The 17,066-nt window shown below is 33.2% G+C and overlaps 1 protein-coding gene across 9 annotated transcripts; it reads right to left on the bottom strand.

Annotated features, from left to right (window-relative positions):
• Positions 1-8,884: 8,884 nt before the first annotated feature.
• On the bottom strand, positions 8,885-16,556 carry LOC149539802 (MLO-like protein 5). Of its 9 annotated transcripts, XM_089800998.1 has the most exons (9): positions 16,113-16,556; positions 15,950-15,984; positions 15,735-15,823; positions 15,566-15,615; positions 15,247-15,337; positions 15,070-15,105; positions 14,860-14,927; positions 14,601-14,659; positions 12,585-14,152 (listed from the first exon to the last, which is right to left on the bottom strand). In XM_089800998.1, exons 2-7 carry the CDS (start codon positions 15,974-15,976, stop codon positions 14,912-14,914), a joined length of 309 nt encoding a protein of 102 aa, XP_089657124.1. In that variant the 5' UTR covers positions 15,977-15,984; positions 16,113-16,556; the 3' UTR covers positions 12,585-14,152; positions 14,601-14,659; positions 14,860-14,911. The 9 variants fall into 9 exon arrangements, with proteins under 9 accessions (XP_089657121.1, XP_089657120.1, XP_089657124.1 ...); XM_089800995.1 differs by lacking the exons at positions 12,585-14,152; positions 14,601-14,659; positions 15,950-15,984 and adding exons at positions 8,885-9,204; positions 10,477-10,537 and having other exon boundaries at positions 15,735-15,803; XM_089800999.1 differs by lacking the exon at positions 15,950-15,984 and having other exon boundaries at positions 15,735-15,803; positions 16,055-16,556.
• Positions 16,557-17,066: the final 510 nt, after the last annotated feature.

Below are 17,066 nucleotides of genomic sequence, written 5' to 3'. Positions count from 1 at the left end.
ATAGCAATGTACCTACCTAGGTGCACTAATGTGCACCTCCTTTTGCAATAAACCTTAACAAAAAAAACTTTAAAAACTCATTAAAAACTTTAAAAGCTAAACTAGATGCACACCTCTTTTTTCACTTAAGAATGACCAAGTGAATATAAGGGTGTGCATCAGTGAGCCCCATGAGGTGTGTTGCTATGCACCCTATGTATTGAAACTTTGCAAAGGATAATGCACACCAGGCGCACCTTCAAGGTGTGCCAAGTGTGCATTTTTTTTTGCATTCTAGAGTCATTTTAGGTTTTTTGGTATTTTTTCAAGCAACTTGGTTTCTAGGTTGTTTGTGTCCATATTAGGGTTTGATTTAATCATTTTTTCTTTAATTATGAACTAATGGACATCACGTTTATGTAGATTCAATGGCTTCCTCATCATCCTCCCTCACCACAAAGATGGTCTCGAAGCTTGTAGTAATCAAGTTTCAAGGTGTTGCGTCCAAATCATGCTTTCAAGATGACTATTTAGAAATGTGGGACACCGAATTGGGTCACACAAATTTGGGCGCATTCCTAACACATGCAACAAACCAATAGAAAGATCACCGATCATATTTTCCTTGATTCGATCAGGACTGGTTAATGCAACATTGCATCCAATTTTAGTACAGTCATTAGAATTGATCATGACACTAGCATAAATATATGTTCTTGAAGAAAGGATCATAAAGAGCATACTGGAGAGGTCATCCTAGATCTCTAACCCAACAATATAGAGAAGGTGTTCCATCTTCCAAGGGTGGATCAATTTATCATATTGACCTATCACCAAGCCGAGAGATGGTACAAGGAATATATTGATGAAGCTTCTAAGATCATACAATCATCATATCTAATTGAGAAGACTCCTCTGGGGCAAAAAGTAGGCAAATTCGATATGAAAAGAGGATATATGAAGGAGGATATTGGATATTTAATCATACTCTTGAGCAGAGTCATGGCTTTTCCTGCTTCTAGACATTTGAACATATGAATGGTCAATTTCATTGAGACTATCAAGACGGTGAAGATGCTGATTGATTGGGTTTCTATTCTTAGCAAGTACTTGGGTGAGTAGCTAGTGGCAGTTAGGAATATAACCAAAAGTTTTATATGACCTCATATTTAGTATACTTGTTAGCCGCAAGGGCCATAGATTATCCTAGGCTCTATAAGAAGGACAACATGCAAGATGCAAATGCATGAGCCTATATTATATATCCTCAACTGGTAAAGAAGAAGCTTACAGAGAAAAGCAAGGAATACATGATTGTAAATGATGCTTTCACATTATTAATAGTTTGGTTCATAGAGGGGGATTATGCAAAAGGGATGTTAGAAGAGGCAATTGCTAAGGTATCATAATTTGAAGCCTACTACATCCAGCTCCAAACATTTACATATTTGAGGGTAGCGTGTACAACTATCAACCCTAAAAAGCTCACTAGGTATCTCAGTGACAAACTCATTCTACTAGAGATTGCTCAACAACTCTTGTCTGCATACGAAAGAGTTAGAAAACAACACAAAATATGTTGGGTATGGCTTATTACTATAGGGCCTTTCAGTGTGGCCTGAAGACAAGACATTTCATCTTTTGAGTGTGAATGGGATCAATATCCCTTAGAAGAATATAATTCTGCTCGACCCTACTTTGATAACATCGGAAGAGTGCAACATCTAACTGGAAAGACATTTCAACATGAGGATGTAGTTGAGGATCACTGGATGAATGCAATAGACGATTATGATGTCCACACAAGAGATTATTGTAGGATGACTCTATATCTGGCAAAGAGTGCTTTGAAGATAAATATTCCATTGAAGATTGTTCAAGAAGATATAGAGGATCTGCTTGATCCATTTTTCAATAGGGATAAGATTGGTAACCAACCTATCATGAATGTCAAGATTAACAAAGAATAAAACTCAAACATTAATCGCAGGGCGAGGCATGTCATCAAATTGATAAAGGATTTGATCAAGAGACCTTTCAAACTTGATCCAATTCTTCAAACAATGGTCTTTCATGCTCAAGCCTACACAACTAAAGGTTAAGAAGCTAAGGTCATTGTGCCCACATTTACAGCCCAGTCTCTAATGAGAATCGAGATAGTACACCAACTTGATAGACCACTTGGGTATTATAGGGCTCAAAAGGGTAAAGGGAAGAGGAAGAGAACTTCTCCTCAATGGGCTGAGCCAGAAGGAGAAGTGACTCAGGCACCTCCATAGAAAGGAGAAGATAATGTACAAGGGCCTAAGAATGTGGAAGCTACACAAGCCCAAGATGATCCTCAAGTGCTGCCATTTGCACAAGGCCAAGGAGAAAAAGAAACTAAAGTGCAAGAGGTATCTTTGCCCCAACAAGAGGTATGTAAGCCTCTCCTTCTGTACCTAAGAAAATAAAGATCAAGACTTTTGTAAAGAGGAGGCAAAAGGTCATTAGGAAAGTGATTCCTTTCCCACTAGTCCCCAAACCTATCCCATAAGAAGAAGAGAAGGATGATGAGGAGGAAGAGGAAAATGCACCTTTGAACCAAATGACTCATCTCACAAGAGTCACAAAGTCAGAAAGGAGAAGAAGCTCCATAATCACATTGTCATCTATTCCTGAGCAACCCATTCAAACTACAACATCAGAAGATGAAATGCAATAGTGGATAGATGAGCAGGATGTGGAGGGCACTAATGTCTTTCAGATGTCAGATTTTGATTTCATGCTTGTGGGTACTAAATTGGTCAAGGATAAGACAAGAGACACTCTAACTAATCAACCTCAATAGGAGGATTGGAGTCATCTACTACCCAAACCACAAGGGCCTAAGGTAGTTCCATCATCCCCAGTAAAAATCACATTTTTTGTAGACAAGGGATCATCTACCCCTCTTCCTCCAAGCACCAAAGGAGAATAGGTTCAGGCAGAACAAGAGGAAGAGCCACAACAAGCATCCACCAAGGAAGTTTTAGAGGAAGGATAGATAAGTGAACAACCTTAGAAAACTTCCCAAGACACCGAGGTAAGGACTGTGGACTCTACGAACACAAAGACTCCTTGTACAGATGTACAAAAGGAGAGGACTCCAGAAAGGGGAGATAAGGGAAAGGGCGTAGTAGAGCATATTCCTTCATCCTCAAAAGGAAAATCTTCATTGGAGCATATCCCAAGGTGGCTGAGGAAAGAAGTAATAAGAAATAAGAAGAAACAATTCACCATAGAGGAAGAGGATATGATGGAATTGATCAAAGTCCTAAGAAATCCTAATCACCCCCAAAAGATGCACAAAAGTTAGCCTTCATCATGAGTGATCAGAGCCAAGACTTGTTTTCTTATGTAGCTATACCTCCTCTTCATTCCAATGTTGAAGAATCAACTCCAAGGAATTATCAAATCAAGGAGGTCATACTTGGGAAAACTACCATGGATACTGCTAAGTTGATGGTTACAATAGGGATTAAAGAAGTGTTCAAGAGCTTAGAACATGATGGGGCAGAGTTGATAACACTTCGGCAACAAAGTGAAATCCTAAAAGGATATCTAAGAAAAGTTATTGGTCCCCTAGATCCTAAAAACCCCGAGAAAAACTTGAATGCAACACTCGAGAGAAGAGATAGGGGTACAAGCCAATTGGATCCATTTTTGAAAGCTTGTCAGCAATGGCAAGAAATTTTTGAGGAGAAAGGTGTACAGATTATACAAGGAAATCTAAAGATGTTACACCATATGTCGGATAATATAGATAGGCTAGTTGCCATTTAGAATCAAGATTTTGGTCTGATGGACAAAGTGCATACCTAGGTCAAAGATTTGCAAACATTTTAGTCTATTAAAGGACAAAGGTATCAGATGTTGATGGAAGTGTATACAGCTGAGGAGTTAGATAAAATTGATGATTGGATAGAGAAAATTGCAGATGGTAATAAAGTAATGGAAATAAAGTAATGGAGACATTACATATGGTGACTCTCAAGCTCAAGGATCAAACCAAAGAGTGAATTTTGGAAGCAGAGAGGCATTATAGTGATGCATGTTTAGAAATTTTTGAGGATAATTCCAGGGAGAAGTTAATACCAGTAGATGTAGTAGTGGAACAATTTCGGAAAACTTTGGAAGAGGCTACTAATGATGATAAAATTAGGCAAACATTCAGGGTAGAAGAGACACTATTAGAGTTGGATGTAAAACTTAGAGATTTTATGGAAACTTGTATCCAGGTGGGCAACTAAATGGAGAAAGTGAAAGACAAATATGAAGCCTTAGATTTTCCAAATGCGGCCCAAGTTACTGAGATCATTTAGAAATTCAAGGGCAAATACCCAGACATAGCTTTGATATAAATAGGAACAAAACCTATAAGCCAAAATTTCAATTTTGACACTTGGCGAAATTTTATATTTTTTGAACCTGCCTCCGAGGTGCACTGCTGTGTTGCTATGCCAGGTACACTTTTTTAATGATGTTCTAGAATATTTTAAAGAAGCCAAAGGTGCACCGATAGTTAACTGCTAGTTCTAAAATTAGAGCTTTCCATGCATTGAAAATGCATTTTGACAACAATTTAACTCCAATAGATGCCTAGTGAAAATGGAGCTTCTATTTTTGGCACTTCCAAGTTCACTCTTACATCAACTGATGGCTCTCTCTTTCTTATTTTATCATATTTTCTTTGTTTTAAAGATATGTAAAGGCTCATGCATCTAAATAATGATATAAATAGTTAGTTTGTATATAAATAGATAGTCAGTTTGTATATAAATAGATTTGTTTTATTAGTTTAGAAGCATATGATTGCATAAAGATATCTCTCACTCTCAACGCAAATTGAGAAGAGGATTTCTTATAAATTCAGGAATATAATATGTATTCTAAGCTGCCATTATTTTGATGCAATAATATGGCATGTTGGTGCTCACATTTGGAGTATAGTGATTCTTGCCTAAGTGTGTTATATTTTGTGGATGCATGTTCATGGAATGTAATTGAGTTGATAGTTTTATTGCATTTTTCTGGTTGTGCGATCTTTTAATTCTAGTGTTTGCTATGGTTTTAAAAATTCTATTGATGTACTTAGTTCGAGTAGAGATCACCATATTTTTCTTGCATAGCTTTTCATCTTGCACAAGCGCACTTTCTGTGGCCTTGCAATTTGATGAAAAGTGAGACATCTTACAGTTACTAGATTACCATCGATGATTGCATTAGTGGAATTAAGAAAGCATTGCTCCTATTTTCATTGGTTACCCACTAATCTTTTTGAAAGACATAATTCGCAGACGCGTTGTTTTCGTGGCTTATGTCTGTAAGGATTTTACTTTCATGTTATTTACTTAAACTTCTTGTTACCATATCTTCATTATTTTCTTTAATAACCCCTTGGTTAAATTAGGAATTCATATAGTTGCATTGTTAGATTGCATTCATCATAGAACATAAAAATACAAAAATATATTTCTTATGTGTGTTTTATTCTTTTGAGACAACAAAAAAATTCAAAATCTTATCCAAATTGTTAAACAAATCAGCAAAGGCCTCCTCGTGAACACTCACATTTATTTTCAACTGAGTGGATTTAAATAAGTCGAAAAATTACCCGAAACCTTGGAGTTGATCCCAGATCAGCTTTTCAAGAGAGGAGTTTGAAAAGATTCCTATCGTTAAGCATCGTGCAAAATGACAACTCAACATATAGTAAAAATAATAATTTCAAAATAAACAAGCTATCAAGACAAGCAAGTAGAGATAAGGGGGTATGATACAAAGCATTTAAATCTATATAATTTAATCCAAAGAGAACAAATTTATCACAAAAAAATGGACATTGAAAACATCACTATTCTAATCAACCAACTTGTCAAAACAAGCAAATAGATGGAAGTAATATATGAGATATCAATTTATTAATTATTTTGTCAAATAGATTATCTTTCACACATCTCTTTTTATGTAAATATAACAAACTTTTCAAATAAATGATATAATCGTACCAAAATATGAAAGATAATTTTATTTGTTACAAAGTAGTTCCTCAAATATTATTTTGCTAATATCAAGATATTTTAGTTCTTGATTAAAAAATAATGTATTCTATTAAATGGATTATGTTGCACACATCTCTTTCCACTTGATTATAATCAATTTAAACCAATTAGATTTTCCAAATAAAAGATACCAAGTCTACAATAGTCCTACAAAAAACTGAACCATCAATCTATTTCCTATATAATAAACCATCAAATATTCTCTTGTCAATGGTAAGATATTACTAATTCCCAATAAGTTAATAGTCTATTCTTTTAGAAAGATTGTCTTGCAAACATTTTTTTCTTTTGACTATAACCATTTTAAGCTAGACAACTATCAACCTTAAATCAATCCTAACAAAAGATGAAACATAATTATATTTCTTATGGACTAATCCATCTAATTTTTCTTAAGAATAACAAGATATCTCTTATTTTTATCAAATTAATTATATATCCAATTAAATAGATTATCTTATACACTTTTCTCATATAAGGATACCATTTCAAACTGAACTGCCCGTCATATACTCTCCTGTGAATCACACGATATTTCTCATTCTTAATGATGTCCCTTTATTTTTCATGCCTAGTGATGTCCCCCCACCGGGAATTATAATAAATAAGTTCATTTGTTGCTCAGTAATCAAGAGTTTTGCTGGCTCAAAAATAGACCAATGACAATCAGTCATATTGTGTGGGAAACATGATCAAACACGAATATATGAAATTTATTATATTATAGTTGTTTAAACATTAAATCACTCTTTCTCTATGATATTTTAATGGTCAAACTTGGTTGATGACAAGAAATTTTTCTTAATCTACGTATATCTGCCACTCATTACAGAAATGTCAGTAATTTTCCATCAATAAAGGAAAAGTCTATCGTTTTTGTGTGACTGTGGACCACTTTCTCTGTCAGGCGAAAAAATTCAATGTTTTTTGGCGATTAAGCATGAAAGTGAAATGTGGAGGGTCATGACATAAATGCATGAACACTAGAAGAGTGTAAACTGACCGATGTATTATGTTTGTACTAAAAATCAAAAGTTTCATATTGTAAAGAATTTTTATGGGATTTTTTTATCTGATCTTTCTAATCTGTCTTTACAATACTGTGAAAATGCAAAAAAACAATTATAGCTGAAGTAGAAGAGTTGGAGGAAGTGCTCATTGGGAGCTCAAAACTAGGAATAAGAACATTAATTATCAAAGTGGATTTTCAAATCATCATCAACACCTTAAGAAAAAGGATGATTCTTAATTGCATTATGAACTCAAAATTTGAGACAGTTCTTAATCTTATAGATAAGTTTGAGAGAACAAGACTTCTTCATATTTATCAAAAGGGAAATTAAAAAACAGATCGCTTAGCAAAAAGGGGTGCAGATGGAGAGGATATTATCATCCAGGTGTCACATGACATTAGGAAGTATGAGATTATTTATCTATTTTATATATCAATCTAAGAATACTCTACTTTGTTTGATCTTCACTCTAACTTTTTTCTTATCCCCCTAGGCTAAAAAATGAATCTTATTATCAACTTTTACCATATCCTATAATATTATATTATAATGATTATAGAATATTGTGTGAACATTAGAACCAATATTAATTAATCGGTCAACTTAAACAATGGCAGAATAGGTGGAGTGGGATGGTGTGATTGTGTTGATGTTTAACTTTTCTAGGTTAAATTTGAATCTTATTATAATAAGAATATATTTTTAAAATAATTTAATAAATTTATAATATTTAGAAATTTTAAAAAAAAGTCATTAAATTATAATTATTTTGTAATCGATACTAGTTTTACTAAACAAATAAAATTAATACATGTTTTATCTATTTCATACTTTCATATGTATATTTATATTGATTATCTTACAAACCTCTTTCAACCTAAACATACCATTTTAAACTAAACAAACTTTCTAAACAAAAACTGTTAATCTTGAAAAATTCAGAAAAGCTGAAGGAAAACCCTATTTAGTACAAACTACCCATCGTATAATCTCTTGTGAATCATAAGATATTTCCCATTCTTAGTGATGCCCCTTCAAAGATCTTTCTCATTCCTAGTGCGCCAAGAAGTATCATAAAATAACTTCATTTGTCGCTCAGTAATCCAGAGTTTTAATTCTATATGTTCATGTTTGATCATGTTTCCCACACAATATGGCTGACTGTAATAGACCAGTGACCGTCAGCCATATTGTGTATAAATATATAGAATTTCCTATATTGTAGTTGCTTAAACATTAAACTAGTTTTTTCTCTCATATTTTAATGGCGAAAAGGCTGATGACATGAAAAGTAGTTCCTTATTCTACGTATCTCTGTCATGATCCCACCCAATACAGAATTATCAATAAATTATCATCAATAAAGGGGAAAAGACTATTGTTATGGATTCCTTTATCTGTCAAGCTAAATAAATAAATGCATTTTGTGATTGAGCATGAAAGTAAAATGAGCGTTACAGCCATCGGTTCTTTTTCAGAAGGGTGTCTGCCTCAGAGCAGCCACCCTGTAGTTATGTAGTCATATTTATTTTGTCAGATTTTTAAAGCTTTTACATAACAATCTAGATTTGTAAAGTTCTTACATAACAATCTAGATTTATGGATGGATAGATATAGGTTCTATTTGGTACACCAATAGCAAATAAGTATATATTTGTACCAAAAATCAAATTTTTATTAGTTTGATTTGTCAATTTTTTTAGTGTGTTTTCATAGGTGAGTGAAGTCATTAAAGTTAAGATTTCAGCTTTGGGTATTCACAAATCTTTTTATAGGGAAGACAGAGTGCAAAGTGGTCCAAAAAAGTCATTTCAAAATGTTCTTGGATACCTGCGATGTAATGTACCAATAGTGGCTCAGTAAAAAATACCAGTACTTGTGGCTAAATGTCCCAAAACCAACATGGACAAGATTTTCATGCTGACTCAAGTCCAGAACAGAAAGAGTATTGTTTGGATGGATGGGCCTTTAGGCCGGACCGCCTGGATAGACACCTTCGAGATATTCTTCACTAGCCTCTGCTGCTTCCTTTTTTGTATCTCCTTTTGTATATATGCTCTCTCCGATGTAACCTCTTTTGTATGTTATTTTTTGTTGAGGCTGAGCTTCTTTTGGTTGTTCTCCAATCTCTATATTTAATATATTAAAAAAAAGTGTCAATCTTCAACCTAAATGCTAAAAAATTGATGAACTATTTAGCATTGCTCCATATGTATGTGCCATCAACTATTAGTACACTTGTTTTCATTTTTTGTGTTGTAATTAAATGAGTCTATGACAAAAATAATAAGGAAACCCCCTATTGATAATGGAATCTTTTCCTATACCATTTTATGTAGAAAATAATCAAAGCTATATAGTGACAATGGGTATATATGACATGATAGATATAATGCCGTGGAAATTTATGTTGTCAATGCTAGGAATGTTTTAATTACAACTCAAAAAGAAGTTCTGGGGTTGGACACTATATTGATGAAAATAGTCAATTTTGATTATTTAACATTGTTAGATTAAAAATCAAATCTTAGTGTGTGATGTTTAAGTCAGTAAAACTCATTGATTACTCGTCATAGTAAAACCAACTTCAATGAACAACAGATTATGAACATGATAATAATTACAAAATCTAACAAAGGAAAACTGTAATATAACACCTTAACCTGCTCTTAAGCTCTCCAACTTACGTTTTGATTTGTGCTACTGTTAATGCCTGATATCTCAACTTCTTTGTACAATCTCTTTGCCAAACTCGCCTTCTAAATATTTACTTTCAAAAATCTCCCATGATTATTAAGGGAAATAGAAGCCTTAAAAAGGATGAATTAGAAGTAAATAAGCACCCAAAAAAGTCATATAGGAAAAAGCTATGGATCTCAGTTTTTGATGGTGGAATAAACTAGAAGTTGTGGAATAGGTATAAATCCAAAAGATGCTGTTTTCAGAAAAGTGATTTCTCTTATATGATTTTAAACTATGGTGGCATTTCTTTCTCTAATCTTTTGATGGCCGCTGAACAACAGAAAACAAAGAGAATTTGAAATTAAGGAAGGAGATATACTATCAGACATGTCTAAAAGAGCTAAGAAATTTAATTGTAAGGTAACTCTGAAATACAGAACCTTGGCTTAATTTCTCAGGGACAAAGAATCTAATTGGAAGGAGACAGTCTTTATATGATATCTTCAAGAGAGAAAATAAAAGATATGTGTAACAAATATTCTAGAAATAATTTAGATAACAAATTTTAAAAAATATATCAACCATTGAATAAGTTTGAATCTAAGATTTATTTAGAACAAATTTAAGATATATATTCAAATTTAGATAATTTAGTATTATAGATTGTCAGATCATCAGTGTATCATTGGATATATGAATAACGACATTGCATCACCTACTTTTTCAACTTCTTCATCTCTTCTATGCAGCACCACCTATGCTTCCAACTCTCTATTATAGCTGCAAAATATTTGGAACATTAGTTAGAAAGTTCAATTTAAAACATTAGTTCACTGTTGAATATATAAGCTATTTCATATCTCATTTAATAAAATGGTTGGTACCTTTTGCTAAGTATTCTCCTTGCTTAATATGCTCTTAGACATTGTGAGCTTCCCTTTTCAATCAACAACTTTCTTTTTAAATCATGCTTCTTTTACTTTTTAAATCATGTGTCAAAAAATGAAAAAAAGAAAGAAAAAACTATTTCATCTCCCTTGTTGCATCTGTCAAATGTAAAGGAGGACTAAAAGATATGCCCACAAGCCCATAACTTGGAACATTCTAAGTTGAGAGCAAGCGTCATAAAAGCTGGTTTGCTTGCACATATGCTAATAAATAAATTTTATTTTTATCAACAATTTGATATAAGTTATTAAAGTTAAATAATGTATATATATTTTTTAATTAAAATTATATTTAAATTCATTAAGGGAAGTAGTAAGCCATTATGTGGCACTTGTTTCCAATTTTATTTCAATATTGTACAATGTCATTTCATTGAAGTTCTTTGCCACATCATGGAGGAATCTCCTCACCCAAGCTGTATTATATATTTTCCTTATCATTTTAAAAATTAATGACACTACAACTACTGCATTCCTTCTTTATTGCAATAATGCAAGTATTAGCTTCTAGTGATTATAATTGTAGTCATAAAATTACATTCAATCAATGATTTTAGTTTTTTATTTCTAACTTTTTATTAGTTAATCATGGAAGCTCAAATCACTAGAAATGTAGGGAGTGGGAAAGAGAAGCATGAGTTTAGTATGGTTAAAAAAACTTGTGTACTATTTAGTAAGTCATCTATGTGTAAGTACACTACAATATCATAATATTTTATCTTTCTTATGATATTTTTCTCTACAACCAAGATTAGGTTGAAGAAGTAATTGGATTTTGTTGACTAAATCTTGGCTTTGTTTGACTTGATCTTGCTCATAATTGGCACCCTTGAGATCTATTGCAAGGCTATGATCAAACTTCATACAAATTATTATAAAGATTATAGGTAGTTATCTTTTTCCTAAACTATAGGCTGGGACTCTAGCTCTTCCAGAATCTTGTTTTCAGGGACTTTAAAGTTCTAAGTTGTTTTTGAACTTACAAGGACTCATTAAGCTACACGAGGGTTCAATTTATTGGATCACATACCCTATTTTAAAGTCAAGCAAAAGATATTATATGCAAACAAACTATGTTGTTAAAGTCAAGCAAAAGATATTATATGCAAACAAAAGAATAAGAAAGGGATTCATAGCACATAGTTATAACTGAATAAAGATTTAAGATCACCAAAATTTATTATCATGATGATTTGAGCCAAAGAACAAAAGGGGTAGTATACAAGAAGACATGCCCAATACAAGAACTAATTTAAAGAGAAATTATTTAGGAATGCCAAGCTGATTTGTAAAAGGGAGCATGATGTTATCAGATGGTCTGTTTTTGTGTGGTGTTTTTATGCAAATGAGGCAAAAATGTAAAAATCTGCAGTATGGTTTTCGTACAGAATGGTCCACAACAGTTCCCACGCGATAAAACTCCAAAAAACATACACATACAGGAGATATGCATATATAATGTTCTAAGAATATCACTGAGCATGATATTTAGCAAAAGCATTTTTCAGAAGGTTCAGATTTATATCAGCATGGCATTAACATAGCAGAGGTAATGCTCTAAAATTCAAAGGCATCGAGCAGAAGTTCTTATAATAGACCTATGTGGAGCTTTCGTATAATGAATAGAACATTCCCAACATATCATTGAAGGCCAAACAAGAGATCTATTAATCTTTTTGAAAAAAATTCAAAGAGAAGTGCAACTCTTGCAGGGATCTAAAATAACATAACTTCATATTAGTCCACAACAGAGGTTATACAAAGGAAAAACTATATCATTAGTACGAGCTTCCAATATATATGACATTCTATAATAGAAAAGTAGTTCTAAATACAGGCAGAATAACAGAATCTTGCAGCAAAAAGCGTTAGAAACAGAGTTATGAAAAAGAGTTTGCTTCAGTGGTGGAGAAAAGCTTCTCAAAAGTTTTGGTGTATTTCTACCTTATTGATAGGAGACTATGTATGAAAGATGAGACTTTGATCTCACAATATTTTTTTTAATTTTCTACATATTATCTATTATCTATTATATACCATAGCATGAGCATAGAAGCCATGGAAAGTTTAACAAAAGCCCCAAGATCTCTGAAAGCTGATATGGACAATCTGAGCATGGGCCGCATGCTACATATATTAACTGCTCCAATGTTATTATCCACCATGATATGTTCAGCCCCATTGTTGTTCCCATTAACCCCCATCCCAATTTTACTATGCATCTCCAATATAGAAAATTGTGGAGGATCAAGCTAATTAGAGAGATCCATACCATGGCCATCACTTTGCTGTGCACATGAAGAAACTTCTGGACTGAGAAATAAATTGCAAATGCAAGGAGTTGGGGAAGCATCCAAATGCAATTTTTTTGGGTAACTTGAGAAATCTCTTCAGATTATCCAAATGCCTTGAGTATTGGCTCAACAAATATGTAAAGAGGACTAAGTGCAATTGCTGTGGTTATGGAAATAATCCAACATCTTTGCATATACACACTCAGTATATGAATATCCCCTGTTCCAAAAGCCTGCCCGCATAATGTCTCCAATGCACTGCTCATTCCTATCTACAAGGGTAAAGAAAAGCACATAAGAAACAATAGATGCAATAGCTTCAACAATGGCTGCCCAAATCAGAAATATTGGCTTCAACATTTTTTCAACTTGATTATTGACCCAGTTAATGAAAACTTTATGATGATTCCCATTACAAAGCCTCCAATAATTGCATCATTGATGGTAACTATAGCGAGTTTGAAGTTGCTAATGTGCCCAGCACATGCCTGGGTTACAACACATACATATTAATCATTTGGACGTTTGGTATGTAGAACTCGCAAGGACAAGAAAGAGTTTGTAATTGGATGGTTGGAATGAACAACAAATAGTAGAATGTAATTGCAATAATTGTGACTGGTAACATGATTTACCATAGGGTGGGAAATGGTTTTACCATTCTTGGAATTTATTTGTCTTTATCTTTGATGAATAATATTAGCAAATGGTATTATGATGCAATTATTTCAGTAGAATCCACTGCAAAGGAGAAATCAGTGACATCATTGATCTTTTTTATAGCTAAGTCTTGTCTTGTTGTCTTCTCTTTCTCAGAAGTTGGGATTGGTTGAGCATGATGGGAAGAAAAAGGATGATGAGGAGAAGGCAAAGGAGAAGGCTCTTCAATCTCATATTTGGATGCTTCATAGTCTGAACGGTAAAAATTTACGACAAACATCTCGACTTTCAATGTCTCCCATTGATCTGTATTTGTGGAGCACGTGTATTCGTGATGATCCATGGCTTGGAGTTGTATCATCACTTCGAAATCCACTTCCAGAGAATTCAGACCCCCTATTTTTCTTCCTTTTTTGCTTTGCATTGTGCTGCTATTTCTTTAGCGCATTAGCTGTTCGCTCTTCCAATATAGCCTCTCTCATGTGAGACCCCATCTGCATAAAGCATTGTTTTGAACTTTAGAGAATAATTCTCTACATTTCTACAATATATTTCTAATATAATTTTGTTTTTGGATTCGATTGTGTGTAATTTTTTAGCATCAATGTTTTATATCACATTTCATTATCCATCATCAGAATGAGAGTGAAGTATAGTAAAGGAAAAAAGAATTAAATCACAGAGTGTGATCACAAATAGTGATGCTTAAAAAACATATACAATCGAATCCAAAAACAAAATTATATTTATTGTTCAGTTGTGGCTAAAATGTTGAGCACAATAAATTCCACATTTCTTCAGTAATGAATTTGAATTGGCTTCTAGGAGTATAACTACATTGGATTTTTCTTATGGGATTCAACACGAATGCTACTCAATTGAATCTGCATTAAGAGAATACTCGGTTTTTTTTCCACTTTTAGGGTGCATAAAAAGAAATACCTATCACAAGTGCATAGAGAGGAAGTGTGAAATAGCTGCATAAAAATTGCACAGCGATGCTAGAAACATGCACAAGAAATGAAGATTAGTTTACATTTGTCTCTAAATCAGAGATCTGTTATTCTTACAAGATTTATGTGTAAATTAGGAAGGGGAATGGAAATCAAAACCCCAATTCAAAGGATTCCATGCCTGTCCCGAGTCTATTAGGGAAAAACACTAACTGAAAATGTGGATGAAAATCATTTTGTATACTTACTCCATTGCAACTCTGATCAAGATAAATGTGAAATTTTGATGGAAACAGGACCTCAGGCCAAACTTATACTGCACTTGCCAAGAAATGAAGTCTAAATTAGCTGCATTTATGCTGGAAGATGTACTATTCAACTCTATTACTGAAAATTTGTTTGAGAGTATTTATGTAACTAATTATTCTTGACCAAATAATATTGTTCTTAGTACTTACCCATATCCATATAAAGAAAGCAAGCTAGAAAGCATTCTGCACAAAATAAGGTTGAACTGATCAACGATTATATTATCTTCCACAGAGTAATAGGAAGTAACATTTACATTGAGACTTCAAGCTCTACAAAATTTTAATAACTGGAAGAGAATAAAATGTATCAGAAAGAGAACCAACTTTGGGTGATCGAACCAGAAGCATTTATCACTGGGTTGAACTACTGGCGTTCCATCAACAATATGTCTCTCATGGATTTCTAAGGCCATCTCTGTTATTATCACAAAAATTCTTAACAATTGTTTCTATTAAAACACACAAATTTCATAACTTACACATAAAGGCACGAAAGAGAGCCAAAAGTATGCATACCACCCTGTTCCAAAAGATAGTGCATACAATCAACAAAAGACTTATTCGATTTTCATATAGCAGTCAAAAAACCTTATAAGATAATGAAGAGCAAATATTTTGAGGTTTTTCTATGTTGAAGGTTTACCAGACACATTCAGAAGCAAAAAGACCACAACAAATGCCCACAATGGAGGGCTGCATACAACTCAAAGAAATAGTGTTAATATACATGAAAAGGGAAAAATAGGGAAGAACAGGAAAAAAAACATTATAAACATCTGAGGAGCAATGGTTTCAAAAGTATGTTTACTAACCTGATTCCAACCACCGTATTGAAGTCATAATCGAAAGACTTCCTTATGTATTTGTGAAAGTTGAATTTGCTATTTGGAGCCAAGTGGGCCTGTACATTTCAATGGATAAAGATTTGAGGAACTAAGAACAAATTCATCAATGCCATGAATTGGGCATGGAACCCAACGAAAGGAATTGTTAAAAGATAAGATGATTCCAAACAAGTGAGGCTTACCACAATGAAGCCATGGCGCAAAGCCATGTAATCAACTTTAGGTCCTCACCAAAATAATTGTCGAAAGAAACATACATGCAATTCAAGAAAAGATAAATCTATTACCACATATGGAAGACAAATATTGATCCCTTGACTTTTTCTGAAGGTGTAAAAGACTTACAAATGAAGTTTCATGGGTAAACCTGAATCTTGAAGGATCTGCTTGAGCGAAGAAGAAAACAAATACATTGGATTAATTCAAATCTGATCTGTCTGCATTGGGTGGAATTCAGGAAAAGTGGACAAGTAGTGCATGAGTTGAGTTAAATGGTGTGTTGGACAGGTTGTCAATGGCCACGATCTTATCATACCCTTGTATCTGTAGATAAGATTTCTCAAAGATTTTTTCTGCCTTTCATGATTGTAAGATCACAAAATCATGCCTTTTATGATTGTAAATCTTTTATCTGCAGGCGTGATTCAAAATCCGGCAAATTTCGGCCGATGTGATACAAATTTTGATAGTTGTGAGATAAAATCCGATTGGAGTAAACATATGTTGTTTAGATGATGAAATCTATTTTTAGATGTCTAACTCTAGTATTGATATCTTGTAGTGTCATTCATACTTGTCCTTATGTAACAATAATGATTCAATGAATGTGTATGCGTTGATAATATAGATTCCTTTTCATGAGATTAAAATACCGCATCAATGAAAACTTGAGAACATCTGCCTAAAATGGTACAAATCATTGAGCAAAATACAAAAACACGGAAACTTTTTGTCTAATGTATTTGAAATATGTGAAAAAAACTCTCTCTAATGTATTTGTAATATGGTTTCATGTTTTGTGGTCCTTTTCATGCTCTACAGTTGTCTAAATGTTTTGTGGTCCTCTGAATTATGTTTTTTCACTCTTCTTCATGGTCTGATTGACTGTACCTCTGTAAACCATTCTCTCATCTTTATAGATTTCAATATACAAACAAATTTTCAGTGGTATTGTTTTCATTCTAGTAAAGGATTGTGATTTAATGACTATTTTATTGAAAATAAAAGATAAATTATCATTCAGTTCTGATTGAACAATGGGTTATCTTTTTATTTAAATAGAACTTCTTAAGTCTATCA

The sequence above is a fragment of the Cupressus sempervirens genome, chromosome 9 (genome assembly GCF_028749045.1).
Source record: "Cupressus sempervirens isolate cs-2001-9-10 chromosome 9, ASM2874904v1, whole genome shotgun sequence".
Taxonomy (NCBI): Eukaryota; Viridiplantae; Streptophyta; class Pinopsida; order Cupressales; family Cupressaceae; genus Cupressus; species Cupressus sempervirens.
This window is presented reverse-complemented; position numbering and strand designations above follow the sequence as displayed.

What these genes read in the sequence shown, in the direction of transcription:
- LOC149539802 (XM_089800995.1), bottom strand. Translation starts at nt 16,180, where the DNA reads ATGTATTTGTTTTCTTCTTCGCTCAAGCAGATCCTTCAAGATTCAGGT. An exon ending in AATACGGTGGTTGGAATCAG is followed by an intron (nt 15,616 to 15,734) that starts GTTAGTAAACAT and finishes AGTTGTATGCAG; the next exon opens with CCCTCCATTGTGGGCATTTG. An exon ending in TTCTGGTTCGATCACCCAAA is followed by an intron (nt 15,106 to 15,246) that starts GTTGGTTCTCTT and finishes TATTTTGTGCAG; the next exon opens with AATGCTTTCTAGCTTGCTTT.